Raw genomic sequence first — 27,168 nt, 5'->3', positions numbered from 1 at the left:
AGAGAGGCTTCCAGACAGCCGGGCCGGTGATCACAGAGGAGCTGCAGCATCCAGGTGAACAACACCTGTCATCAGGAGTCACTCTGGCCAAGGAACAAAGACTTGCTAATGTCAGTATATTTAACCTCATGCCGGTCGTGGGAGTATTTTTTCATCAAAGTCTTACCGAGAGTTTGTGCCGTCAACCAAATTCAGTCAAACGGGCAGCATTCGCTCTGAAAAAATGCTTTACGAGAACACTTCAGCGCATCAAAACTATTTCTTGTGAGATGCCGAAAGGAAGAAAATATGCATTACAAACTGGGACATCAAGTTTGGCTGATGTGGGATTTGACCGGAGGTTGTGAAGACCACCAAAAGAAAATGTGTCGTGGGAAATGCAGAATCTGGAGCTGGATTTCTACTGTGCAAAAATCCGAACGTTCTGGCTTCTGCCGCTTTGATTTTGACCATGATTTTTTAATGCGCCTCTTGCTTACATCCAAACTTTGTGAAGGTCCAACGCTGGGAGCTTGTCCAGAGCTTCAGCAGGAGCATTTCCTTATATATATAATTATTTTTTTATCTTTTTTTTTTTATTGGGGGATGGGGGGGGCATTATGGATTCTCTTTGTGAAGTTAAACCTCCAAAGTCTAACTATGGTTGATGTCCACTGTCAACAGAATCATTGCATCATTTCCTCTTGGTCCAAAAGGAGAAAGTATTTCTTCTATGCTAAATGCAAAAAAAAAAAATAAATAAATAAATAATAAGACACAGACAGATTCACTGTTGGTTGAAGGAAGATGAAGGCTGTGAAATGTTCTTCCATGTTTACAAGACATAGAAGATGTTTTTTTTTTTATTTTTTTACAAAGTAGCACCAGTGCAGAACAGTGGCTCTAAACCTTTTGTCACATAAGTTCAGACACGGTGTGTGTCATCTTACAGAGAAATGTGCATCAAATGGCTTTCTATTACTACCTGCCACCAGTGAGCTCTGTGCTATTAGGGGCTATTAGCTAAACGGACGGGGCTGAGTCACCGCTGTGAGTGAGCGACTCACCTAATGCTCTTGACGGGGCTTCTTTCTAAATCAAACTCTCGCTTTCAAGTATTAGCCCTATAAATACATAATTCAGTCTGTCTGTGTGTGTGTGTGTGTGTGTGTGTGTGTGTGTGTGTGTGTGTGTGTGTGTGTGTGTGTGTGTGAGTGTGTGTGTGTGTGAGTGTGTGTGTGTGTGGGCAGCATGCAGTCTGCGTGTGTGGATGTGGCTGAATTAGCATAGACGTCCTTCTAAACAATGACTTATATGAGTCAGCCGGTGCAGAGGAACTGTATTGAGCTATTCAAATCGGCTCCTCCGACAGTACGACAGGAAGTCTTTTTTTCGGGGAGCCAAAAGATTTTGACTTTCTGATGGAACGGATTGCGCTGCAGCGGGGAATCAATAGCACCCACGCATATGTGCAAACACTAACACCTCTCCCGTTTTCCACGTGTCATCATCGTTCACAATCCCTCCAAAATCACAGTAATTCTCCACTTCCTTCCTGTAGCCTCTGGAAAATGTGTGTGTGTGTGTCTGCTGTTGTTGGCAAATGCTAACAAATTAAAACACCTCCCCCAGCAGGAATAAGTCAGTGAATAGAAACCACATCCATCCCTTGAAGGTAAAGGGGATTGATTGGTGGCTGCTCGCTTTGTTTTTGCCTCTCTCCTCTCCCCCCTCTGATGGATGGACTGCGATGGCAGGGAAAGAATCAAGAGAGAAAATGCACAATGCCTGTAATTTATCAGATTTTTCTCTATCCCTTTCCCTCTGTAGTGCGTATGGACTAGGGGTGGGTATTGGCAAGTGCTTATACGATACGATACGTATCACGATACTTGAGTCACGATACGATACATTATTGTGATGTAACGATATTGAGATATATTGCAATATTCTAATGAGAAATTTAAATGCAGCTTAAAATACAAGTTGCATATATGTACATCAGATGACGTCCAGTGATAATTCACTGGACAAACTGAGTAGAAAAAACAATATTAATTCAAATTATTAATTTCCAATTTATTGCACTAGTGCAGAAAAAGTTTCTTGCCACTTGTCAACGTCAAAATACGTGTGTGCTCCACATATCGATCTAAATATCGATAGTATCTAAACAATGGCTACTATCGGCATCAGATTGATACTAGCGTGACGAGATTGATACTTTTGTTAAAGCTTCTCTTCTATACGTCCTGGAAATTAATCATCACAGAGTTCATGTGAGTTCAGCTTCTCTCCAAGTCTGTGTACATGACAGGAGCTTCTCCATCCTGATCTGTAGTAAAAATGTGTGATATGGACAGAGTTGGACGCTCAAATCGTAGCATCACAACAGCATCTCACAGCTGGAACTGATGCCGTGTTGATGCATCAATACACAAGAAGACAATTACACGGGATGCAGACCCACTTCTTTGATGGAAAATGAATGAGTCAACATTTCCCTCTTTGAGCAATTTTTATGTTTATTATTGCATTGTTGCTTTTGTGCACTTATTTTGCTCAACTGCCTACGTTTACTGACTTTATTTTCCATTATTGTTGTGTTGTTTAAAATGTTATATTTTTGTTACATTGTTCCTTTTTCTTATTTTGCACTAATGACATTTTTTTTCTAAAACAATTGTGTGTAGTAAAAGAGGACTTAAATTTTATACTGTTAAATTGTTTTATATTATGATTAATTAAGAAAAAAACAGTTTACTCACTAAATATTTGTCCTGTTTTTCATCATAATTACAATCAACAAACTAAAGGCAAAATTACGAGGTTATTCAATGATCGCGACATTCCAAGAAAAATTATCGGTATCGGCGACACTAGCCCTGTATTTACTTGGCATCGAATCAGTACCAAAATTCCCAGTATCGCTCACCCCTGTCACACACTGCAGGAAACAGTGACACGTTTCTTTATCTTTTAAAATCAATAATAAAACATTCAATATCGTTTTTGTATCGGGATAAAATCGCGATATATTGCCATGTCGATATTTTTTCCCAACCCCTTTGAATGAACAGCAATGTGACATTAAAGAAAAAAATAAAAATTTAATTCAGACAGCGTGTCAAAGCTCTCACAGAGCTATCAGGGGAAGAGTAAAGGTCAGGGGATGTGAACGATCTATTCTCCCACTTATCCGTCAGTGAGTTTGACTGATGCTAACGTCAGATTAAATCCCACAGGGAGACAACACTAAAAAAAAAAAAAAAAAATGTTGCTATTTTATTCAGCATTCAGCACGTAAGACATGGCTGAAGAGAGCGAGGAGGAACGGAGAGATGTAAAGACACACAGAGAGCAAGAGACACAGAAATAGAGGTGAGACCGAAGAAAAAAAAATAGTAAAAAAAAAAAATGTGAGCGCAGGGAGGGATGAGCTACAGGAGCAGGATAAATGGAAAAAGTGGAGCACAGTGTGGAGGTGGCAGAGCATGAGTTGATAGAAGAAGGAATAAGAATGAAGCTAAATGAGGGGGAAAGCGAAGACAAAAGTACAGCAAGCGAGAGACAAGGTCGCTGGAGGATAAGGGCTCCGGCGGCTGCAGAGTGAACGAAGCTGAAAGCAGAGATGGTGGGATGCGGCAGAATGAAATGTTTCTGTATAAACATGCTAATGTGAAACACACACAGTGTGTCCAGCTGCACGCGATCAGTTCGCACACCTGCTGAGACGTCACGGTTGTCTTGCACGGTAAAAAAAAATAAAAAAAAAAATAAAAAAAACACGCTAATTGCCTAATTTCCCAGTGCGCTTATTTGAATAGCACCTATAATTAGCAATGCTTGAATGAAGAAAATAATAATAATAGAAGCAGAAGGTGTAAATACCCCCCATTAATTAATTTCTTTCTGCTTTGTGTTCACAAAAGTTGCTTATTTTGCTGTCATCTCTGCGCGTTTGATTTTGCGAACCGCTACTCAGGCGTTAGGTCGAAGTATTGAGAGTCAACGCAGCCTAACGGGGGACATCACGGTCTCACGTGTCGGCGTGAATTTTAATGAGCTCTTTAATTATTCCGCTCTTCTGCGGCTGACGGCTAAAGAGAAGGAGGCGGCGGAATGAAAGGATTCCAACGTGGCGTCCTCGACGGAGAGGAAAGCCGCTCTATCGTCGCGTCGCCCGGCCGTGGAAAAGAACTGAATCCATATTTACTACCTTGTTTACAGCGCAGTGCCCGTGTGTGTGTGTGAGTGCGTAACAGGCCTGCATTCTTGATTGTAATCTCAGCCTGTCCAAGTCCATTAAATCAGCTCAGTTTTATCTCTGTACTTTTTTTTTTTTTTTTCTCCACGAAATTAAAGCAAATGCTTGCAACAAGTTAATTCTATTCCCCTGGCTCTGCAATTTCTGGCTTCCCTAATGGGCGCCTGATAGAATCAGTGCCTGGACAATCAGCAGGGTGTTCCCTGCTTACCCCATCAACCTCTCTTGTCCGGCTCCGGCGCAGCCTGATGAAAACAAGAGGCATACCTGTCCAATTAGACCCCCCGCCATTACCTGAGAGGAGACGGGAGGTAGGGAGAATGGGAGTCAGGGAGAGATTGGATAAGGAGCTGGGGCACAATGGAGAATCAATCCAGGCAGCCAGCGCAATCAGCGGGACGTGACAGACTTAGATAAGGTTTGTTTGTCTGCTCTTTAAACAAGCACGGGGGAGAAGAGAAACTACCGAGCTGCGTCTTTTTATATTTAATGTTTCGCAACCTTTCACGTTTATTTTGAATTGGCCGCGGAAGATTAGGCTCTGAAGAGATTTTAGTTTTCATCCTCACCTACTGGTGGGAAATAATTCTTGAGACGAGCTGTGCTTAAGTGTGTGTGTGTGTGTGTGTGGCATCGATCATGTGTGTGTGTGTGTGTGTGTGTGTGTGTGTGTGTGTGTGTGTGTGTGTGTGTGTGTGTGTGCAGACGCTGAACCCAGTCTCTGCAAAGAACATGAGAGAAAAACATTTTGACAGATTTAGCTCAAGGCCTTGGAGGGGTACTTTAGATGTCACCGCTACTCTTTTCACTGGAGGAGGAAAAGTGCGCTGTTTTTTTTTTTTTTTCTTCATCACTTAAAGAGCGAGATGTAAGAGAAAAGGAGGAGAAAACAACTGTCTGCACGTCTTCCTGTCTGCATTTCAACAGTTGTGACTGCATCATGTCTGTATTTACTGTATCTACTGGATACGCACCTGCCTGGTGTACAACCACACGACTCCATCTTATTATTTTCCTTCATTCATTTAAGAAAAAAATATCAAAATCTAGTTTTATTTGTATGCGTCCAACAAAAAGTTGAAATATTTAGCTGTGATGCCATTAGACGCCAGAAGGGGGCAGTGTGAGAAACAAAGGGGCAGAAGAAGATCAAATATCTCCTTATTGGGGCTGGCTTCCTTTGTGCAAGAAGTCTCCACTGCTTATTAGTGAGCCCACAGTAAGTAAGTTAAGTGTCATGTGACTGAGGCAGGATGACTTTGCTGCAGTGCTCCTCCAACCCTCCTTCCCCCGGAGAGAACAAGGAGCTGCTTAATCAATATTTAGCCCTTCCATCTGACCCAATCTGCTTCCCGCAAGCTCTCACTTCTCCTTTTCATTTTTTAATACTTCCTACCGCGGCCGCTTATTCATTCCTGGTTATACCAAAATTAAAGAAATGACTCACAGTTTTCTATTTATAATAAGGAATAAAATCAAAACAGACTGTCGAAAAAGATGCGGTTTCAGCTTCTTCAGCTCGTGAGACGCTTCACGGTCTCTCTCTGGGCGGTTTCAGGAACAATGTAATACGTCTCAACTCGTTCCCTTAATGAACCTGCAAAGCCATTACAAAGTTTACATAAGGTTGAGAGACTGAGTGCTGAGAGCTGGGGACCCTGCTGGTCTACCTTAAAAATGTTTACAGTTCACCCCTGGGTCATCCTCTCCCCTTCTCATTATTTAGGAATGGAAATATGCACGGCTAATTGCTAATTATCTTTAAATTGATGACTCGTAGCGGATTTTTTTTGGGCCATTAACTGACTGTTTATCTGTTGAATTAAACATGGAATTACAGCGAGATGACGAATGAAGGATTGGTCTGTTTGACAGCGCGCTGACATGTGAGTGATTGGAGTGTGTTCATGTGTGTGTGTGTGTGTGTCTTGAAGCATATATGTATATATATGTATACGTATGGATAAATATACACCGATCAGCCATAACTTTAAAACCACTGACGGGAGGATAAATAACATTGACCACCATGTGATAATACAATGTCCTACTGGGAAACTTTTTTTTTGAGCCGGCATTCATTCTTATAGATGTTATTTAGACGTGTACCACCCACCCCCACCACCCCATAGAAATGACACTCCTTGATGGCAGCAGTCATCCCCAAGCAGGATGCAGCCTGACGGAGACAAATTTACAAAAATGGTTTAGGGACAACTCAAAAAAAAAAATGAAGAAGCTGTTGACCTGGCCTCAAAATTCACAAACTGATCCAAGTATTAGTGTGACGATCCACAGAGGCCCCTCCCCTAAACCCATAGGACCCCCCCTCACTAACAACATTGTGTTGCAGGACTGATGAATTATTTTGGAGGCACAAAAGAGACCTACACAATATTAGGAAGGTGGTCGTAATGATATGGTTGATCGATGTATATATCAGTCAGTGCGTAATCACAAGTTTAATAGAGTCAGTGTGGTGCAGTGAACTGAATAAAAACCTAAGATGTGTGGATGTGTGACGTTCAGACGCCAAAACATCAAAGGCCCCATTCCAACATTTGAAGTAAATGAGTTTCACATTGGCACGGGTCCATCTGGACACCAGACGCTAACTTACTTACAGCCTCCTACAGAACAGAAGAGCGGACGCAGACAAAGGACGGAACGAGAGCAGCGAAGACAAAACGATACGTAAAGGCGGACTCACAGTACTCACGGTGACTCTGAAAGGCGTGGCGGCGGTGGACGCGGGCTCCATGGTGGGCGTGGTCTTGTCTGAGGACCCTGGCATACTGCGTCGGCGTCCTGTCCTCTCCGGAGGAGACTCTGCGCACAGAACGAGACTTTCGCGTCATCAAAGTGATCGGTCGTACAGAATAAATGCAAAAAGAACCATTTTGGGAAATATTGGCGTCCATTAGCTAGCATGTGATTAGCTTAGCTTAGGAAGCAAATCCATAGAACTTGTTAATTCATGATTTTTATACATGTTGGAAAAGTTTCAGTTTCACTCGGTCTGTTTCCTCTTTCTACCAATCTAATAATTACACCGAGCTACCTGTGCTGGCTTATATTTTCTCTTTTTCGTCCCAATATTTTTGCGAGAGCGCTGCACCTTGGAGGCACTTTGGATTTCTAGCCTTGACAGAGCAGCTGCTGCAGTTGTCAGTCTTTAAATTCCCAGCTCACCAAACCTACCACTTTCAACACCATCCGAGAAAAAAAAAATAAAAAATCCACAGGCAACAAATGGACAGTGTGTCAGAGAGCTACAACGTTAAACCAAACCCAGAGGGGCACAAATAAACAGCATGGATCTTCCAAATGGGTTCGGTCTGAATTAAACCAGGGTCGTGGTGAAGTGTAGTGGTGAAACTTTGTTGTTTAAAACTGCCCCAAAGTCAAACAAGTGCTGCTTACACCCTACACTTCAGACATGTATGAAAACATGTTGTGTCTGTCCTTGTTCTAACTTTTGCATCTGAGCCCCGGACAAAGAAAACCTCCTATCAGATCGGAGCAGAAAGAGATGTGAAACAGATCAGGAGTCCCAAAGACTGAGCATGTGTGCAGAGGCGGCAGATCTGGACATGTCCGAGAGGAATGTGAGGGATGCGGAGCATGCAAGTCCTCGCAGATTTCTGACAGTCATCTCTGCTAAGTGCGAGCTCAGGGATACCATCGACATGAGCAAAGCATGAATGGAAAGTTTCACATAACTTTTAATCTCAAGACAGAGCATGTCGCAATTAAGCAGCGTTTTAAGTTTCTATAAAAGAGGCAGTGGCTGAAAGATGTAATTTTCTTCTTCTTTTTTTTATTGGCTGTTCATTAAAAGCAAACAGAAAACAAGCCTAAAGCCTGAAATCCGACGCGGTGACATGGTGTATGGGTACATTTAAAGGCCTTTTCAATGGGGTCATTCCATCACTAATGTTAGATCATTTAAATGAGCTCTAATATTGTCTGGAACATTGGAAATGAAGTTAACCGTGTGTGACTCTAATAAAAAATGAAATGGCATTATGAAGCAAATTCCCCTCCCACCCACACACACACACACACACACACAATGTAGTAGATAATTTGTACAAGGAGTGTTGACTGTTATTGGGAATTCCCTTCAGATTTCAGACCCAATCCTTCCAGATTTGGAAAGTTTCTGCGCTGTCAAAAAATAAACAGTGACGAGCCTTGTGTGGAAGCCATAATTATTAACAGCTATCAGCTGGTGTGTCGTCATCATGACCTTAGCATCCCAGTGTAAGGGAAACTTTAGATGCGTCAACACTGACTCAATATTCTACACACATTTTACTACTTTTTTGGTTTTAATTTTTGTATTTCGGTGAAGATTCTAGTGATTGATCCAGTGCTGCAGTGACAAGGAGACGCACATGCTGGGTTAACTGATGACTGCAAATCGGCTTTAATGATTCTAAATTGTGTGTGACTGTGAAAGGTTGTGTGTTAGCTCTTGCGAAAGACTGACAGCCTGTCGACCTGCCTTTCTTGCCATTCCCGGCCCGTCGTGACCATCTACAGCATCACACACCAATCAGCAAAATTGATCAGCTGATGTGAAAGAATCATTTTGGGAAGTATTGGCGTCCATTAGCCGGCACATGATTAGCTTAGCTTAGGAAACAAAGGAGAAGTCACAAAAAAGTCACTAATCAACACTTTAATATGATGAACACTAAGTATCACTAGTTCCCCTCAAACCATAGGATCCAAAGGTTTGACAACATTGTTTTGAAGGCACAAGGGAGACCTACACAACATTAGGAAGGTGGTCATAATGTTACGCCTGATGGATAACGGATAGATGGATGGATGGATGAAATGTTGTGTCTAACAACATAAATATAGCCGCGCGCACTTGAGCTGTTTGTCTGCGCGGCCCTTTCCGTTGGCTCATCAGGCCGAGCTGTGCTAAATTAGCTGCGTGCCGCTTCACTGTATTAACGCCCGCTGCAGCTGAAGAACGAAAAGGAGGAACAGAAATTCCCGCGGTGCCGAGCACAGCCTCGCGCCGCGTCTCAGCCCACACAGCTCTCAGCCCAGCATCAACACAAACACAGTCTGGAACAACAAACAGCCGACCGACGCAACCCCGGCCCTATCAACGGCGCGGACGCCTCCTGCAGCAGATCTGAATCACGGGTAACTGACAACCACCTCAGTCCTCTGAGCGGGAAGTCGATGCTCTGCACTGAGAGAGGAGGGTTTTTTTTTTTTTTTTGCTTTTAAACTCGGTCCTAATGCCTCGGAGTCTTGATAAGTCTTGGAAATGTGCAGTTAGTCAGGAGGCATCTGACTCATTTAAAACCGGTAGATCGATAAACACAAGGACACAAGACTCAGGAGGAGACAATGAGATAAGTAAAGATTCAAACCTGTCTGTCAAGTGTCAGGCGGGTCCATGTCCGAGCCTTCACTGCCTCTTTAGCGTCTCTAAATTATATCAGGAACTGATGGCCTCCTCAATCCACTCCGATGGTGAATAAAAACTTACAAAACCCACTTTTCTTGTCTCTCCTGTCACAATCCAATACAATGGCAGTGAAATATCTGCTGCCATGACAACAATTTGTGCATTTAATCATTTTTAATCAGAAAATCATTCATGGCAAAATAGCGTTGATTAAGGCAATCAGGCTGAATTAAGTCTGCGACGTGAATTTCTCCAGTCGGCTTCAATAAATCCACACACACACACACACACACACTCCCCCACACACCCCTCCGGTCGTCTTAATTTCGTAACGGATATCTCCCCCACTTGTGCACAGCTGGCTCCTACAAGCGCTCAAAGGGAAAGCTCGCAAAACAAACACGCAGCGTTTAGCCGTGGACTAATTGCTGTGTGAAATTGCCATCCACGCTTCCACATGCTTCCAACATGCGCGTGCGACGCATCGCGCCACGAACGCATGGAAAACCGTCTCCAAGATGACAGCAAACAGTTCACAGGCACTCGGTAAAACTATTAAAACTTTTAATCTGAATCCCGAGGAAAGTCATCAAAGAGTTTGTTTGATGGTGCGGTATGTGGCGGCGTTGTTAATTTTTCCAGTTTAAACGGAAGCTGTTTTGGTTCGGGATGTGTTTGTGGGGTCGATCACAGTCACGAAAGGTGTGGTACCTTTTGACAACCAACCCTGCAGACCAATTTTAGTTTTTTTTGCATTATTTTGACCTTTTTCCTTCAAATCATTTCTTCCTCTCTTTACCCTCCACCTTAACTTCCTTATCAAGATTGGGCTATATCTTTCCACCTCGCCGCTTCCTTCTCCCCGTGCGCTCTCACATAGATAATATTTTCTTCAAACTGTATCATCATATCCTCTGCATCAAATCGAAACGGTTTCGTTTCCCCTTTCAAACTTTGCGCTTTGCCGACACACTCACACCGGGCTCTATCACCATCTACCACAAGAAGAGCAATCACTCCATCTTGATTCCTCCTCCTCCTCCTCCTCCTCTGGGCCTACTCACAGTTGGTTAATGGGACTCTGGAAGTGAAAGTGTGAGCCCTTGGGAGCTTAAAAACAGCAGCAGACTAGATGATAGTCACCTGCGTTTTGCGCGCGCACGCGTACGCGCGCACACAGAGGTGCTCTGTTTGTGTGCCTCGGTTCTGGCCGAAAGAGATAGCGGCAGTGTGGCCAGGGACTGAATGTGTCCCTTTGTGAAGAGCAAACAACAGAACCGACTGTTAAAGGAACGTTTTTGACTCGATTTTTTAAATATCTATACACTTCAGGGGGCTATGCTAAGCTAATGCTGCCGTATTTTAGCTTCGTATTTATCACATTGAAATGCTCATTTAGAGCATTTAGAAATCCACATCTGTCTGCATGTCTCTCGAGCTAAAGCTAGCTTCCTTCCTTTCACTAAGAGCGGGTGAAATAGGTCAGACTGCAGGCGTGCTCCATCCAGCGACCAGTGCCAGCTAACCTTCCCTTCCCCTCAGACCTGAACAGTACAGGATATTTGCAAATGTGTACAAGGGCGGCAAGAGTCAACGCTTCTCTTCTGTTGGTTCAATTGTATCATGCGCAAAGACATTTAGGCAAAAGGCTGACTCATGTGTGAAGTATGCGAGGGCAACAGCACGCTAACCAGGCAGGTGGTAACACCATCAGACAGGCCACTGATAGCATCGAGTTAATCATCAAAAGGGAAAATGGTGAATGGTGATGGACGTTTTGCATAACGGCTGGATTTTAGTGTGGCCGTGCCAAAGTTTGAAGCTGCGTTTGAAGTCTGTAACGATAACGACGTCTGACTTCTTGAACGCACATTGTTGATTCGCCTGGAGTCATGTTTTTACGCCCTTTTATCACCCGAGAAGAAAGCTGTGTTAAGTGAGACCGTTGATGAAAGATGAAATTCGCAAAGGCCTTCGTAAGTAAGATGTTGTTGCATGTGAATGGTAGAGAAAACGAACATTTGAGTGTCTGCACCGCATCGGTTCTACAAATCATTCTGCTAAACTGGCTCAAGTTTGGCTTTTCCATTTCCTCCGAATGTCAAAAACATTCTTTCTATCCCCCCGAGAATACCGCATTTAGATTATAAACAACATGACTGAAACATCTACCAACATTAACTGTCACTGCAGCATACAGTGACAAAACTGTAAAATATCTGCAAGGTTAATGTATTGATGCGATGCAAATACAAATGTCAATATGTAACTGGATGTGTTTGGTGCATTGAATGGAGCACAGGGGCAAAGGATTCTCCATATCACCAGTGGTGGTCAAAAAGTTCTGTCCATATATTAAACTGATGCCAAATGAGGCAACACACAGGTACCCACTCATGAAAATAGTGCAAATATAATGCAAATATATTTGCATATAACTCTTTGACAACATTGCTTACACGATGCCTGTTAAAACGTCATCAGACAACAGCTGATGGGTTCACAGATTGAGGTAAATGAATATTACCTCCTCCTGAGGCTTCATATTACAACGATTTAACTGAAAAAACAACAACAAGCTAACTTCTTTGGACTTTGGGAGGAGTACCTTGAGAATACCTAGCAACATGCAAAGTGTCAGTGAGCGTAGTGCACCGCTGCACTACTGTCTATCAAAAATGCATCTACAAAACAAGACGACTATGTTGGCATTTTTTTTTTTTTTTTTTTTGTGACAACACATCAGTTTGGAACAAATGACTAGAAGGTGGCAGCCACAGTGAGCTGTTAGATGAAGAGCTGCAGGCGACGGGCTCCCTTCACTGTGTCCTGCTGTTGGCAGACTCATGGCGCGTGCAGCATGACATCAGATGTTTGCATGCACAATCAGTGCATTTACATGCACATCTTAATCGAGCTATGCTCACAATTGGACTTTCTGAATGCGGTGCTTGTCCCAGTTTACATGCAATGGAGAACATCGAATAATTGATGGGAACATGTCCTCCTCCTACACACTAGGTGGCGATATGTGTCTTTTCAGGCCCTCTTTCCAGGGCCGTATTGTTCATGTGTCAGACCGGCATTTCAAACAACAACTAGATGGATAATAGTACAGCTTTTTAATCTCGTTTGCAATGTGCGCACTTCTTATGGTGCAGATAATATGAGCGCTATCCCTCAGGTGGTACTTCTACTGACTTTATCTACCTTCTTCTTCTGTGACCGGCTTTCTTTGATGCTTTTGCTCCAGGGTCATAAGCTAGCACAGCAGTTGTAGAGCATGCACCAGTTTCCAGTTAAAGTTTGATTATGGCATATACATGCCTGAGAAAACGTGTTTACATGTGCTTAAGCTGTCCAGTTAAAGTCGGATTAAGGCGATAATTCATGCATGTAAACATACCTACTGATAGAACAACAGTCAATTATTGTCTGACTTTCAGTAAACAATAAAAGTTAGTTTTGCTGCCTTAAAAATTCTGTGACCTGTGCTGTTAAGACACAATTGTTGTTACCATGAGTAAGTGCAGGTGTCGTCAAATCAACTAGGACTAAATTGAAAGAGATTTCCACCTTAAATTATGCGTCAATTTATTTATTTGACAACTGAAGTGTGGCCAAAACAAGAGGTAGATAAAGTACAGCGTTTACAAACGATCAAGAATGTTGCTTAACAGATGCTCATTAACACATCCTGCAGCAGTAGCGTTTCTTTGGATCCTGTTTTGGTCTGCTGGCACGCATCAAATCCAACGCAGTCTCCATCTTCTCCTGCAGGAAATAATGGACCCTTCGATGGCTAATTAAGTCACTATGTTCAAAAGAGACGTGCCAACTTTATCTGCCAGTTGCTGGTACCCACTGTAGGGCTTTTCTGATCAAACACTTTTCTGTTGTGGCGCAGTATAATTCTACAAGGGTGGCAAACTATAAACCAAAAAACAATAAAGCTGAAACCTGCTATGAAGTTGTGCAGCGCTACAGGGAAGATGGTGAAAACGGTAGGCTCTTAAAATATTTATTATATATAGCCAATTTAAGTTGTGCGTCTCCGCAAGGTGGGAAGAAAACAACCCAAACTGTGTTCATTGCACTAATGCACAGAAGGTTTGCACCGACGGTGGCGCGTGTCGGCACTTCAAGAAGTCTATGCCCTCCGGACTGAAAAAAAAAAAAAAAAAAAGAGCCTCAGCACAGAATGCAGAGATCTTGTGTTGTGACAGGAGGGCAAAAGCAGAATCAAACACACACACACACACTTATACACACATACATTCTCTTTGAGCCTATGAAATGTGCAGCAAAGAATAAAATATCCCAGGCTGTCAGGCTCTGTTTACTCTGTTCTCTCTACCTGGATGACTATCTTCTCTCCGTCCACGACGCCTCTCATCCCGCTTCCTTCACAAATACATCACTTTTGTGTTTTTTTTCCCCCTCAAGAACAAGGCGACTAGAACTTGTACTTGACTGATAGTGCCGCAAGAAAAGAAAACTCTGACTGTCTTTAGAATATAGACCGTGAATTAACGTCAATCAAAAAGCTATAAAAGTTTCTTTTTTTATTATTATTTTAAAATATATGTTGTCGGAAGGTTTAGTCTATTTAATGCTGTGTCTGACTGCCAGCCAGGCAGCGATATCAGCGTGATGGAGGTCAGAGCGGAGACGCATACTTTCAAAATGTCAATCTTTATGGCCTAGTCTGAAACATGTGTTGGTTTGAGGGGGGGGGGGTGGGCACACACACACACAAAGGCACACACATAGGAAAGGGTAACAGGGCAGCGAGTGTCTCCTCATGTGTACAAAGAGGCTGTAATGTGTTAACACTGAGCTGAGAGGACAGCGGCGGACTTTTGACCTCCGAGACGCTGTGTTTACTCAGCGCAGAGATGATGGGGTGATAAAGAGGTGCTGCTCCGTCTCCTTGGAGCAATTCCGCGGACACGAGGGAGTAAAAGAGAATTATTTCGGCTTTGCTTCGGCCTTCGACGACGTCTACCCGGCTTCTGTTCTAAGTCGAACCGTGAGCTGGCGATACAAAGCATGAAGTTACGCGTGAAATCACGTCAAAATGTAGTCTGGAACTAAGCGAAAACGATTAGCATAAAAGAAGAGATATGTAGCGGGAAGCATCAGGCGGCGTCTACTCCCCACAGCTGGCTTAAGGCACAAGAGATCTACACTCCACCACGTGATCCCCAGCGAGAGGGGCTCTGCTTCTTGTTTAGTTTGGCACGCGCATGCCTTTGTCCGCGGTTTGTTATGGGAAGGCAGAGGAGAGGGGTGGTGGATGGCGAGGAGGAGGAGAAGTGGTGAGCAGAAGGAGGAAGTTTGTGTTTGTGCAGAGGGCGACGCAGCAGCTACATTCCTGCAGCCGCCGACTGAGATCCCAGTAACACGAACAGAAGACGCAGGCACGGAGCAAACGCCCCTCTCATGCAGGCCCGGCGTCAGCCGGTGAGATCGTTACTAGAAGAAAACAGCGACGCCGTCCACTGATCTCAGCCTACTACTAAGTGGTTGTTCTAATCGTTCGTGCACGATCTTTTCTGAGATCTTACAAATCGGTTCGGAGTGGTTTGCTTTTCTTTGTTCTCGTGCTTTTAATTAGATATTACATCCAAACCCAAGAAAAAAAACGACCACACGCAACCACCGGGCTGCTGACGGTGCGTCTGTATCCATGTTTTCACTATTCTTTCAGTCGGGGCAGACGTTTCCTTTTCAGACTCTGCATTGTCAGTTTCGTGTATACTATAAGTGCGCGTAACAATAACTTCTGTCTGCTGTGTGTCGGCAGTTTTACAGTCAGTAATCCTCTCTGGTTCCACAGCTATTTCTGCAAAACTGCTCGTTGACTCCGACTTGTAATCTGAGTCGATATCTGGGGATTAAGGGGGGATTAGCCTGCACCTGTCCCCCTGTTATTGGACTCTTTTGGGTGCCCAGAAGCGCTGCGTCATCCGGCACTTCTCCGTGAGTCACTAGGCTAAGTGAGAACAGGGTAGGCGAGGACACAGAAGTTCAGAAATGAGGCTGAGATCAGGATGTAATCCCAGGTTAAACATTCAGATGCAGAGACGTCTGGGGCTTCCACATCACCGCTCCTTTCCTTTGTGCATATTTCTGTTTCATGATCACAAAGGCAAATTAATGACACTTTTTTTTTGTCTTTTAACACAAAATTGGCTAAATAAATGGGTGACACTTTTACTCCGTGTTAATTTCTGCTAGAATGAGTTTGCCTATGATTATTAATGAGGCCTTTGTTTTACTAAAGCACATCCTTAATCTCGGAGACGACGCTCAAGCTGCACAACCGGATCAAATCTAATCAACAAAATGATTCCTTTGGCAATTACGTCTGAGCTCCAACGCTCTCTTTTGCCTTCACCATCATGTAAATATTCAAAGTAGTTCAACGCTTTGCGTCTCAAATCGTGAGCGCAGACATGTTTCCCGGCTTCCTGTGTTTGGGTGTAAATGTGACCGAGGCATCGGAAACTGAGTCACCGTGGTGTCCTGGACACGTTTCCCAACCATCAGCCCGAATTCTGTCCTCACTTCCCATCAGCAGATACACAAACACAGACACACTTTGATAAAAATCTCCATAAACAGCCTGACAGAAGCTAAGCATGACGCGGTAGCGCAGATCAAAAGTGTTTCTGGATTATGAACCCGTTGAGAATGTCATTACGAGCAATAGCTGTCAATTGCAATGCATTATTGAGTTGTTACTGAGGAGTTCAAACGCTTTCTTGCAGGCTGCTGGAAATAACTTTTGTGTCACCGTTGTGGTGTTTTATAGTTTCATACAGTTTGCTTCTGTTGCTGTGTTGCTTGTGTATTTAAAGAGGAATGTTCTCATTTGTACAAGCACTTACTACCCTGAGCATGCTTTAACAGACGCATTTCACTGGAGGTTGTAGTTCTGGTCTTTGTGTGTGTGTATATATATATATATGATCCTAGTCAGGAGTATCCCAAGGCCCCCACCTCAGGGGTGGCCCATAGGTGGGTTGTAGAGTAGTGATGATGCACAGTGAGTGATGACATCAGAGGTTTATGGTGGTTTATGGTTGTCAGTGGGGACTGGCCTTCTCCAGTTGCTTAGTGTTGGACTTTACACCAATCAGGCATAACATTACGACCAAGAGAGTGGACATGGACCTTCTAAGGGTACCTGTGGTGTTTGGCAACGGGGTGTTTGTTAGTGGGGGGGCCTTTGGGTGCTATGGGTTGGGCGGTATAGGTTCAGATACTTGATCAGTTTGTGATCTAGTGAATTTGGAGATTACACCAACATCTTATGCAGTTCTTCGTGTTTTTTGAGTTGTTCCCAAACCATTTTTTGTTTTTCTGCATCTTGCTCCCGTCAAGGAGTGTCATTGCTATGGGGTGGGGGTGCCTGGTATGGTCTAGGTGGGTGCTACATTTCTAAGTAACATCCCCATGAACACCAGGTCCAAATGTTTCCCAGCAGAACATTGTATAATCACCAGATGGTCAAAGCTATTCGTTTCTCCTGTCAGTGGCTGTTGTGGTTCTAATTATTAGTTTCCTCTTCTTGTTTTTCTCTATTTTCTCTACTATTTCCATTTAATTCCCTCAGCGTCAACCAGTATGGTTCCTCATTTTAGGCGACTGCATTGTTTATGTGGACAAATAATTTGACTCAGTGAAAGTTTGGGTTGCGCAAAGCAGAGGGTTCAAAAGGCAGTTTTGGAGTCATACTTTGACATTTTGGAAAATGTGCTTATTTGCTGTTTTGCAAAATGAGATGATTGATGGCGCCGTCGTTTCTGTCCCGTTTCATTTAAAGCCCTAAACTGGTTAGCTTAGGTTAGCATAAAGACTAGAGGCTCCTAAAATAACACTGTGTAGCTTGTTTGTTCAAAGTCTTGTAATGACTGCAAGGTTCCTAGAAAAAGTGTGGACATACCAGCCCGTCTCTCTGGGTGGAGTCTGCATGTTCTCCCTGTGTCTGCGTGGGTTGTCTTTGGGTACTCTGGTTTCCTCCTTAGGTTAAGTGGTGACTCTAAATTGACACTAGATGTGAGTGTGAATGGTTGTTTGACTCTGTGTTGGCCCTGTGATGCTGTCCAGGGTGTACCCCGCCCATCGCCCGATGACAGCTGTGAGGATAAGCGGTCGTAGAAGATGAGATGAGCTCGGAAAAAGAATGTAGTAGCTAAAAAATCCTTTGAGACTAAGGAATAGACAAAAAGAAACTGGCTTTAAGGGTAGGGTAAGAGTTAAGAGGGTCACACAAAGCCGATGGTCGACCATTTGTCCGTGTCAAGCTGTCGTGGTTTTGATGCCACCAGATCAACCTCTCGGCATCTTTAATTTGGGTGTTGAATTGGCGCGTGTCGGTGAGAGATTGACCAGAATGTGCCGTAGGTGCCAGCTGGCCGTTGGCCGTGGTGTGTTCAAGCGCAACTGTTTGGTCCAGACACAGGGGACGTGAGGCAACGTTGCCAGTAGTTCCTTGATGTCACCGTGTCTAGACCTTTGCAGCCATCTTGAAAGGAAAGGATGCAAAGTTGTGTTTAGCTGTGTGTTTTTTTTTGCCAGTTTTAAAGTGAAAATATGGCTTCGCAAGAAAAGACCGAGATCAATGGTGTAAAAAAGGAATGTCAAGTTCTTTCTACAAGACGAAAAACTGGCAGATTTATGTGTCTACGCAAGGAAAAGCGCATAAACAGTCTTAAGGGCAGTCTGATTTCTGATGTCTATCTGAAAGATCTAATGGTAAGCAATAACAGCCCGATTCAGCCAAGTAAGAAACGATTTTTCAAAAGACCTATTTCTTTTTTTTTTCTACCAAAATCGCTCTGTCTCTCTGGGGATTCTGAAAAGTTTGCCGGAGCCACTGCAACCTGTGAGAAACTTGAACAAAGACTCTGCCGCTGCAGAAAGAGATGCATTATGAATTTCGCTATGAAAAATGACAGTAATCCAATAACAGGACAATTCAGAGGCGGCTTTTTGATTGCACCAAAAAGCTTCAAAAGTCACAGAATAAGGAAGAAAGATCACACGATTCCACTCGCTTTGTCTCCCGCCTGTCTCTCTCGATATTTTCTCTTTCAGATAAGCAGTAATTCTGGTAAGGTAAATGTCACCCACCCGGGCAAAGAAGAGGAAACAGGCCCAGAGCGATGTTGGGGGTGAAACAAACTGATAGAAGATTTTCCGTTCAGGGATAACAATGAGTGTACTGACAAAACAATAACACATGAGCTCATGCAGCTGCCATCTGATCCATGCCAGTGACGGTGTACCCGTCAAGAAGGGCTACAGTAACTTCCTCAAAGATAAACTCTCAGATCTGTTCACGGCTGTGCAGTGAGGACAAAAATACTCTTTTTATTCTGCGCTGCCGGGCTTCTCATATGATACACATTTCAGAAATATCACATCATCGCGCTCCAGGCACACTGAACTCCTTACTGGAGAAGTTTCTTTTCAAAGTCTCCACATCCCATTTCAGTGAGTTAGAGGAAAGTCACACTGAATGTGCATAATAATACTGTAAGTTTTGGGGAAAAGGAAGAAACTGGATGGCAAAAAATATATATATATATATATTGCTGCAAATCAATTCCCTAATAACAACCTAACATTGTATTCAAATGTGCCATGAAAATTTCATTGTAACTCGTGTGCAATTATATTAAAGTTCTTCTTCTTCTGGTTTCTTGTCTGTTTGTGTATGTGCGTGATCGAAGTGGGAACAAGGGTGTGAAAATGAACTGAATTGAATGAGAAGATGTGTCCAAACGGCATTACATATGCATTTTCTGCAAGTGAGAGGAATTAACAGTGGTCTTCCTCATTTAAAAGAGGAAATCAGAAGATCTCATGCCAGTTACGCAGCTCGACAAGAACAAGCTACAAACCATCATACAGATGTTGTTTTCGTGCAGACCTTCTCTGTTACTCTTGAGAAGAAGGCACGTTACCCTGGTTAAAAAAAAAGATAAGAATAGCATGGATGACATAGTCCCAACTAGAATCGATTTAAAAAAGCCAACTTTTAACTGCAGCTTTTTGGTGTCCCAGCTCTACTTTTAACTATTAACTCGAGATGCAAATAACACGTCTCTTTTCCTGCTAAAAGCTCCGACACTTCCATCGGTTAGTTAATGTTAGCAGTGTTTTGACTGCAGGAACACTTTTTGGCTTATCTCTGCATCTCACCGTATCCATTACTCTTTCTACTACATCTTATTTTTGATTAACCACATCCTGAGAATGCACTTAGAAGAGCTTTCTTTTTTACCGAAACTGCTCTCAGGAACGGACGAAGAACACAAGAAACGACAACTAACACTTCTAGAAATACACGTACACGAATCAGCTACAACACTGAAACCACCGACAGGGGAAGTGAATAACTTAATTTATTAAATGTTCTGCTGAGAGACCTTTAGACCTGGCATTCATGTGGATGTTACTTAGACATGTAGCACCAGTTTAGGCCAGACCAGGCACTCCCACCACATAGCAATGACACTCCTTAATGGCAGCAGCCATCCCCAGACACACACACAAAAACAGTTTAGAAACAACAAAAAAAAAAAACAAGAAGAGCAGCACAAGGTGTCTACATCCCAAACTGATCCAGTATTTGTGGGACAGGACATCCTCAGAAGGTCCATGTCCATTCTCTGGTGAGTCCCAACTGTTTTGGAGACGAAAGAGAAACCTACACGATATTATGAATCAACCCCTCCATCTGGGTCCAGCCTGTCCTCTCGGGTCTATGTGCGACTATCTTAACGCGCGGCAGTCAGTGTGTAAAAGTTTTTTTTTTTTTTTACTGACACCAGCTCGCACTTAGCCACAGAGATCAAGGCAGAGTGTGTTTGCATGTGTCTTTGTACTTCACCTCAAATGCATGTGCGCTCATGTGTGCTCAGCAGAGGGCTGAATGACACAGGAGGGAGACTTCAAAGACCCTCTTTTATCAGCAACGTGGACCTACATTCTCTGTTTGTCTCTCCCATGTTCATGTCTGGCTTTGTCTGTGTCGCACCAGAGAAAAAAGTAACTACGCAACATCAGAATGCAAGTTGTTTTAAAAAAGATAGCACGGCTCTAGCCTGCTGATAGAGGGAGAAAAAGAGCCTGACGTTCGTTATCCTGAACTATTTGGCTTTGGAGAGTTGCATCACATCCACGGCAGAGCAACAGACATGCAACAGTGTCCTACTTAATATCCTGGATGGCAAGTTTGAGCAGCTCACTTGGAAAAAATAAAATAAATAAATCAATGGACCAAAGAGTTCAGAGATGCTCCTCTCAAGTAACTTTAGCAAAGCCTTGAGGGGAAGAGTTATCACTATAACCTTGCAATTCAAACATCGCCACGAGCAGTAAGTAACAGCTGTACCGAGCAGCAGAGCGAACAAACGCGCTGCTGCAGGACACTGACTGGCAGCAGGAGTGCAGTAATGTGGTGCGAAAAAAACAAACAAACTTGAAGAGCGTCTATAAAAAAAATCGCAGTTCGCAGAGTTCCCAGGCAGGGTGGAACCTATCGAGGTAACGCCGAGCCGTGAGAAGTCGAAAGTGTCGGCGGTGCGGTGCGAAAGTAGCATCACTCTGAGAGCGGTGACGGCAAGCTGTCATCTCACTCTTCACACAGACGCATGAAAACAGACAAAAACACAGGGTCGCGCAGCCGAAAATAGGAAGACGGCGAAAATAATCGCGGCAGAAAGGGCTGTTCTCATGAAAGAACGAATAACGCCGACTAGAACATTTAAGGGAACTTCCTCATTTCAGGTTTATGTTGCTTTACATAATGTGGATTACATCTGCAGTTATTACTCATGAGAGGATGCAAATAATACAATAAAAACAGCTACAGAGTATTACAAAACCAGTTTTACCAGACCTGGGTTTTGTGGCGTGTGCATGCTAAAACTACTGACTTTTTTTTTTTTTTTTTTTTTAGTAGTAGTAGCAGACTAGTATTTATTACCCCTGCTGGCAGACGGCCTGGTGCGGCTGCGGGACCGGCTTCGCTGACGCTGCAGTCGGGACTTGCCCAGGAATCTGTAGTAGTACGAGGGTCTCCCAGACCCCTTCCTAGTGACCCCAGCCATGGCGCCGGCTCCCAACGACGAGATAAATCAGCGGCACCGAGAGCGGGTCCTCTTGACGCGGTGTCACTGCAGATAAACGGCGGGCGAGCTTCTTCTGGAGTCCAGTTCTGCTTATCACAAACTTCACTCAAGAGTCCTCTCGCGCGCATCTACTTAAAGTCCTCATGGGCTGTGTTGAGATCAAACGCGCTCTCCGGTCAAACCATTTCCAGTCGGAGGGAGAGCAGCTCGAACCACCAAACATCCACTTCTTTTCATTACTCGTGTCCTGTCCCAGAGGCTCAAACTACTGTTCCAGCTCTGAACACTCCCCCTCAAAGTTTCCCACAGTGAGATCCCAGAGGCATGATGTCCGGAATACTGTGTGAGCGTGTATCCTGAATGACAGGAAAGCTCTTCCTGTTCCCAGTGCAAGAGTGCACTGGAGGAATTTAATAGACAGTTAAAAAGCCGGGCTCCTTAGCTTCGCGAAGCAGTTAAAGGCGTCTCTCGGATGTTGTGTACATCCAACGCCAATATATCAGCCTTCCTTCACTCAGTTTGAGTTACAGAACAGGGAGAGTGAGAGTGGAGGGGGAGAGGCAGAGCATGCTATGTGGCTCGGAACAACAGCAGAAAAGTTTGGGACGCCGAGAAAACACGTGTTGATGCGGCTTTCGGTGGAACGGAGTTTAAAAAGACGGCTATCGGATTACAGCACGCTTCGCCTCCCCTCTATCAGCACGCGCTGACCCGGAGCAGGCTCGCAAAACGCGACATCTGCTGCAGCAGCAGACGGGTCTAGCTGGTTCCTCGTCACCGCCCCCTGACTTTAAGCGGCTCCCGATCCGGCCCCGCGGCCTAGTCTAGCTCCTGGTTTTACAGTTCAGCTCAGCCGCTTTTATTTGCCTCCCTAGGCAAGAATGGCATGGCTGGGGACTCTGCAGCCTATCACAAGCAGATGTAAATAGGTTGTAAAGTGTGCGACGCAGCCAATCAGAGCGTGCCCTGAAGAAGAGGGGTCAGGCGGACGGACCAGAGTCCACGACTCAACGGCACAGATGCGAGCGTGTGCACATGGGGGCTGATGTATATTCAGGTTTTGTGTCTGACTTGACTGTGATTTGATGAGGACACTTGAATGCGTGAATTAATGTGTGAGTGTCAAGTGGTTCCTGATTGTAATAAATTCTCGAGCCTTGTTTCTTTTGTGTCACCAATCCTCATGTCTTGATGTCTACGAGTTACAATGGAGGGAGGGAGGAATAAGCTTATTGTCAGAGTGGGATGAATGTGTTGTGACAAACTGGCAGTTGCTTAAAATCGACAGCTCTTGCAGATTATTTGCAGTGATTTCGTTCGTTAGAATTCGCATCACATCCCCCAGGCCTGGACAGGAGCTGGCTAAAGAAAACTCAACCTGTACAAGAACAACTCTCCATACCAGCATGTGGCAGTAGTCTGTGTTCCTTATTCAGAAGGGAAGTTAGGCAGCTATAGAGAAAGCTTCAAACCGAGCTTCAGAAACTTCCTGACACCACATCCTACAATAGCAACACCAGACCCTAGGTACTAATAAAGCCGGTGATACCAGTCATCCCCTAACGAGGTTCTAATCAGGACTACAGTGACCATGGATCTGTTTAGGTCTCATATTTTTCATCTCGCAAGTGACCAGTTTGAAGTATGTGTGTTCAGACCTGGCATTAACATGCAAATCCAAAAACCCTGCTGATGCAGGAGCACGCCTGTGGAGTATAGGCGCCCTTTAATGCGACTCAGGATGTATTGCGTTCCCACTACCAAAAGGAATCTGGACACGGACACAAGTGAGCCGGACCACTGCCGAATCCGGTCAGAGGTCAGACCTATCAAAGGGGACCTCAATGCATCCTGCGCCCGTCTATTACTTATTTTATTATAAGGTGACTATCTGTCCTTGGGAAAGACACTTAACCCACCTTGCTCCTTGTTTACCCCACTGGTGTATGAGTGAGTCATGTTTGGTGCAGAGTGTCTATGATAAAGCGCTATATAAAGCCAATGCATTATTACTATTAGACAGGATCTTATTTTCTTACCCAAATATTACAGATTGTTTAAATATGTTGAAATAATTTCCATGGCACGTCTACACGTCCATATGTATTAGCATAAGTGAATTATTACTAACTGGGACTATAAACATGCTCCGCTGAAGACGGGTTTCGGAAGTGGAAAAACTTTTGTACGTGGAACTTTGTGACCACATATAAGCCCTCGAATAAAAATAAACAGAAACACAAATCAGTCGTAAACAATCAGGCTTCCCGAGAGAAAAAAGCTGAAATTTCAGCCTTGTAATCAACATCTCCCTCGGTTCCCAAGATGAATGACTCCAGTCTGTTGATTGTACCTAATCAAAGTCTTCCTCTCCTGCTCCCTCATACTCACCCTCTATATTACATTTCCTCCCCTCAATAGCTGCTCGATTGTTTCGCTGCGATGCCGCTTGTTGCTAGTGAGCGCGGTGGGGACCATAATGCTACGCGCCATGAGGAGGTTTTTGTCATTACCTCAGCTCATAAACTCCCAACGACAGCACGTAGCAGCGTGCGCTCGTGTCTGTGCGTCTCTAACACTGGCTCGCCTGTGTTCCACCAGTCCCACGGAGAGTATTTAGAAGGACCATTAGTGGGTGTGCATCACTCAAGACGGAGCCAGAGCCTCGTGCTGGGAAGCGGGGGGGAATGTAAAGCCTCCGCAACGCTGCCGCTGGGCACACAGAACACCCTGAAGATATTGTCACACATGTTTTCTTGGTCTGGTGGAGAAAACGGCGATACAATGGTAGAGATCTAACCTGTAATGTCCCCGAAACAGACTCAAACTAAGGTTGCAGCCAAACACATTGAGCGTTATTCACACACACACACACAAAGGAGACACGCGTCAGACTTGACTTCCTTTTTTTAAATTTCAAAGGAGGCTGATTTGTCCTCCCTGCATAATAGCCACTGTGGGAACAGCTACCTACAATTGAGTTCTTGTGTCGCACGAGCCAGGAGTTTATAGGCGGGGAGAGCAGAAAATCGGGGTCAGGGAGAGTTCGCGTGCTATGGATGGGTCTCTGGCTCGGCGACAAAGACGGCAGCGAGCGGCGGAAGGTCCAAATAAGAGGCCCGAGGAAAAAGGGAAAAAGCAAAAAAAAAAAACCACGGGCTTTTGTTTTAACGTGCGTGCCAGCTGGAAACTTCCAGGACCGAAATGTCCTAACGTTGGCGATTCAAAAACGATTGGTCTGCAACGTCGCAAATTGGCAAATTGCCTTTATTGCAGGATTCCGAATACAGCGCGGACTGAAAACGGCACAAAAAGAACAAAACGCTCTCAGCGATTCTCGAGTTGTAAATAATACAGCTCGACCATCGATAAAACATTACACGGGAGCACCGGCGCCCATCCATTATGAATCCAACGGAATCATTTCAGTTCATTATATCATTATCACACATCGTTGCATTTCATCCCAACTAGATCCACGTCATGTGCAAAAAAAGATATTCTCAGACGGGTTCGGTTGAAGTGTCCACTCAATACCTGTTTATATTTCTATGAAGGGGCAATAAAACTGTGAAGTACTGTGTATGTAAATGGTCTGCACTTAAACGCCACTTTTCCACATTAGTGCTACTCGAAGCGCTCAACGGTGTCTCTCGTTCGCAGACACACACAACAATGTGCGTGAATGGTTATTGGGGACCTCTCTGCAGACGCCACATAATCAGCTGTCAGTAGAAAATAAAAAAAAAGTAAAAATGTCTTACCTGTTGGTAGCAGACACATATGAGGGGAGGAGAAGACCCAACGTGGCAGCAAACGAGAAGGAAAAAAAGGAAAGAGTTAGATCAGTAACGTTTCACTGAATTGAAAGTGTACCGTACTTTATATTGCGCAATTAGCAATACATGGAAAACATAATTTGGATGGTGGTTTAAAAAAGCCGCAGCATTTTTTATTGCGTGTAGATTTTTATCAGGTAATGCAGGATAATTATGTTGTTAATGAAAGAATCAGTGTTGTGCTTATAAGTATATACACACAGTTTAAAACACCAGACAAAGGAGACTGAGATGGCTGTGAATGAAGCACCATTTTTGTAGTCCAAACCACAGCTGCTCTCTAAATGAACTAAGTCCACTTTCACAACAAACAAAAAGACAAAGAGAAATGTATTGATTCTCAGCGCGGCTCACTCTATTGCCTCCTCCTCGCTCGTAGTGGGGTCTCACACATAGTGGCACATATTGGCTATTACACCTGAATTATAGTCAGCCAACCTCAGAGAGACTTCGCTGAGATTAGACTGCGCAGAAACAGCTGCTTTTTGACACCTACAGTTTGTCTGCTCTGGTCCGAATCGAGGTGACGAATTGGTTGGTTGGCTTGGTGTCTTTTAAAATAATAAAATGCATCGCTACAAAGCGCGTCCTCCTGGACAGATGTGTGTGGGCAGCGAGCAGGGAAGCAAACACAGGAAAGCGCACACTCGGAGACGGCGTCCGCTCCTGACAGATGTCATCATCCGAGCAGTGCACGAGGACAAACTGCCGCTTCACGCTTCGCGGAAGAGGAAGATGTTCGGCGTTGGGACGCACTGCGTCTAAACTCGGGAGCGTGCTCCAGGTTTTTTGGGGCGAGATCACGATATCACCACAAAACGAACCGCTTCAGAGCTCTACAGGTTATCTGGCTCTGGACAGACACCACCTCAACTCCAGGCTCCAAACCTCGGAGTGCAATTACAGCGTTTGGACCTGCACAAACAAACCAAACACAGAAAACATCTGGAAATGGCAAAACATATTAGCATGGATTGCAAGGTGCGGATAAACCAAAATTGATAGGTACTGCTGCTTTGAGCCTCCCCGGGCCATAATTTATCCTGCGAAAAGTCTTTATTACATATAATAATGTCGCTGCTGGTTTGGAGTAAATATTGACAAACTCTTCGCAGAGAACATGGTGAGCTTTTATTTCTTCTCTCTTTCTGTCACTCCCTATAAAGGTGAACTATGAGATCAATGAGGAACTAGACAAGGCTGCAAACATAAAGCCAATGTTAGTTTTTAAATAACGTCATAAAAGTGCTCGGTGTCTAATCAACAAAATAATATCCAAGTAATTAGGAAAAGACAAAGCGAAAACTACTGCAAACTATTCACAATGTACCCAAGCAGCTCTCCTACACAGACAGATGAAGTAGTATAGCCAGTGAACCGAATGGCAGAACAAACCTGTGTCAACACTGCCCCCTCCTGGAAACCAGGGCAACATACAACTGAAGAGCGTGACAGCCCTGGGTGATGTCACGTTAAACCGTCCTGACAGCG

General features: G+C 44.1%; 1 protein-coding gene across 10 annotated transcripts in view; it reads right to left on the bottom strand.

Moving 5' to 3' along the window:
• Window positions 1-27,168, bottom strand: part of LOC124997051 (disabled homolog 2-interacting protein-like) — a 152,713-nt gene that overhangs the window by 69,095 nt on the left and 56,450 nt on the right. For 5 of the 10 annotated variants that reach the window (XM_047570561.1, XM_047570557.1, XM_047570558.1 and 2 more), the window contains one exon: window positions 6,957-7,075. In XM_047570561.1, coding sequence (XP_047426517.1) covers window positions 6,957-7,075 — 119 coding nt within the window. Of the gene's footprint in view, window positions 1-6,956; window positions 7,076-21,693; window positions 22,954-24,229; window positions 24,325-27,168 lie in introns of those variants that run through there. The other 5 variants (XM_047570560.1, XM_047570565.1, XM_047570567.1 and 2 more) reach the window with 4 other exon arrangements.

The sequence above is a fragment of the Mugil cephalus genome, chromosome 19 (assembly GCF_022458985.1).
Source record: "Mugil cephalus isolate CIBA_MC_2020 chromosome 19, CIBA_Mcephalus_1.1, whole genome shotgun sequence".
NCBI lineage: Eukaryota > Metazoa > Chordata > Actinopteri > Mugiliformes > Mugilidae > Mugil > Mugil cephalus.
This window is presented reverse-complemented; position numbering and strand designations above follow the sequence as displayed.